The sequence below is a fragment of the Sphaeroforma arctica genome (assembly GCF_001186125.1).
Source record: "Sphaeroforma arctica JP610 unplaced genomic scaffold supercont1.7466, whole genome shotgun sequence".
Classification (NCBI taxonomy): Eukaryota; class Ichthyosporea; order Ichthyophonida; genus Sphaeroforma; species Sphaeroforma arctica.
Genome location: NW_014033092.1, coordinates 1 through 1,421, shown reverse-complemented (window position 1 = coordinate 1,421; position 1,421 = coordinate 1). Strand labels below are relative to the sequence as shown.

At 43.0% G+C, this 1,421-nt stretch overlaps 1 protein-coding gene across 1 annotated transcript; it reads right to left on the bottom strand.

The window, feature by feature from the left end:
* Positions 1 to 382: 382 nt before the first annotated feature.
* SARC_16151 (hypothetical protein) lies at positions 383 to 687 on the bottom strand (the record flags this gene model as incomplete). The annotated part of the gene is made up of 1 exon (XM_014289740.1): positions 383 to 687. A coding segment is annotated over one exon (305 nt), but the record flags the coding sequence as incomplete, so codon positions are not given.
* Positions 688 to 1,421: the final 734 nt, after the last annotated feature.

The window sequence follows — 1,421 nt, the reverse complement described above, 5'->3', positions numbered from 1 at the left end:
TATATGTGTGTGTGTGTGTATATNTATATATATATATATATATATATATATATATATACAAATATAAATATATTTAATATATATATATATATATATACATATATATACATATATATATATCGTGATTATTTGAGAGCTTACTAGCATGCCCCGTGCCATGCATGATCCGTGAGAATCTCTCAAACAGCCTACCACCAGCCACGCTCAATACCAAATCACACTCATTCACAACTGCAATAATAGGCCTAATTCACACCTCCAACCCCACTCACCACCCCACCCCCCAACTACCAGATGAACGCGTGTGTGTGCATACATGCTCAGACACTACACCGACGACTACGAGTGCGATGTTGCACATGACAGCACCTATGGCGCAGGCTCACCGCGTCCTCACCTGCGGCCGGCGCGAGGGTGTCGGCAGCTTCCCCCGCGGAATGGCATAGGCATTGGCAAACATGCGCAATGGCTTAGCAATGTCTTCGGACGGGTCAAAAGTGTTGTGGTCCGCGTCAGGTAGGTACAGCAAGTGCTTACGCGAAGACGGGCAAAGGTCAAACAACTGCTGTGAATGGTACGGCGAGATGAGCTCGTCTCTCAGGCCATGCACTACCAACAACGGACACTCTACGCGACGAATAACCGCTGAGTTGTCAAAGCGCTCGGCCAGAGCGTAGGCTATAGGCCCTGGGGAGATGGGACGGGGTGCAGAGGTGTATGAATGTGGACAAATGTTAGGCAGAGACCCTATTTGTGATAGGATGGGGTGCAGAAGTGTATGAGTGTGGGAAAATGTTAGGCAGACCCTATTTGTGATAGGACGGGGTGCAGAGGTGTTTGAGTGTGGGCAAATGTTAGGCAGAGACCCTATTTGTGATAGGACGGAGTGCAGAGGGTGAAGAGGTGCGGAGCCGTGGTGTGAGGTTATTAGAAATTCAACCTGTTGATTTAAACATGCAGTTCTTGGTCATGTCGAGCGGTTTAAAGAGTCTTATTCATACCTATACATACATACATACATACATACATACATACATACATACATACATACATATATATATATATATATAATATATATGCAATCGTTCCTGAAATTTTGGGATATAGGCAATGATAGATGGGCATGCATATGTTAGTATTCGTGAGGGGTGCGGAGCCGCGCGAAGAATGACTAAGAACAGTGCATACATACAGACACTCCTTATAAAGCAAGATAAAACTAGAAATGTTCATGCCTCGTCTAATCTGACATATATTGTGTTCACAAATTTTCAAGAACACGCGGCAAGGCCTTCTCTAACCCTAAGCTTTAGACCCAGTTGGGTACAGGGCCCTGAGCCGATCGCAATATATATATATATATATATATATATATATATATACTACACACACATATATATATATATATATATATATATATA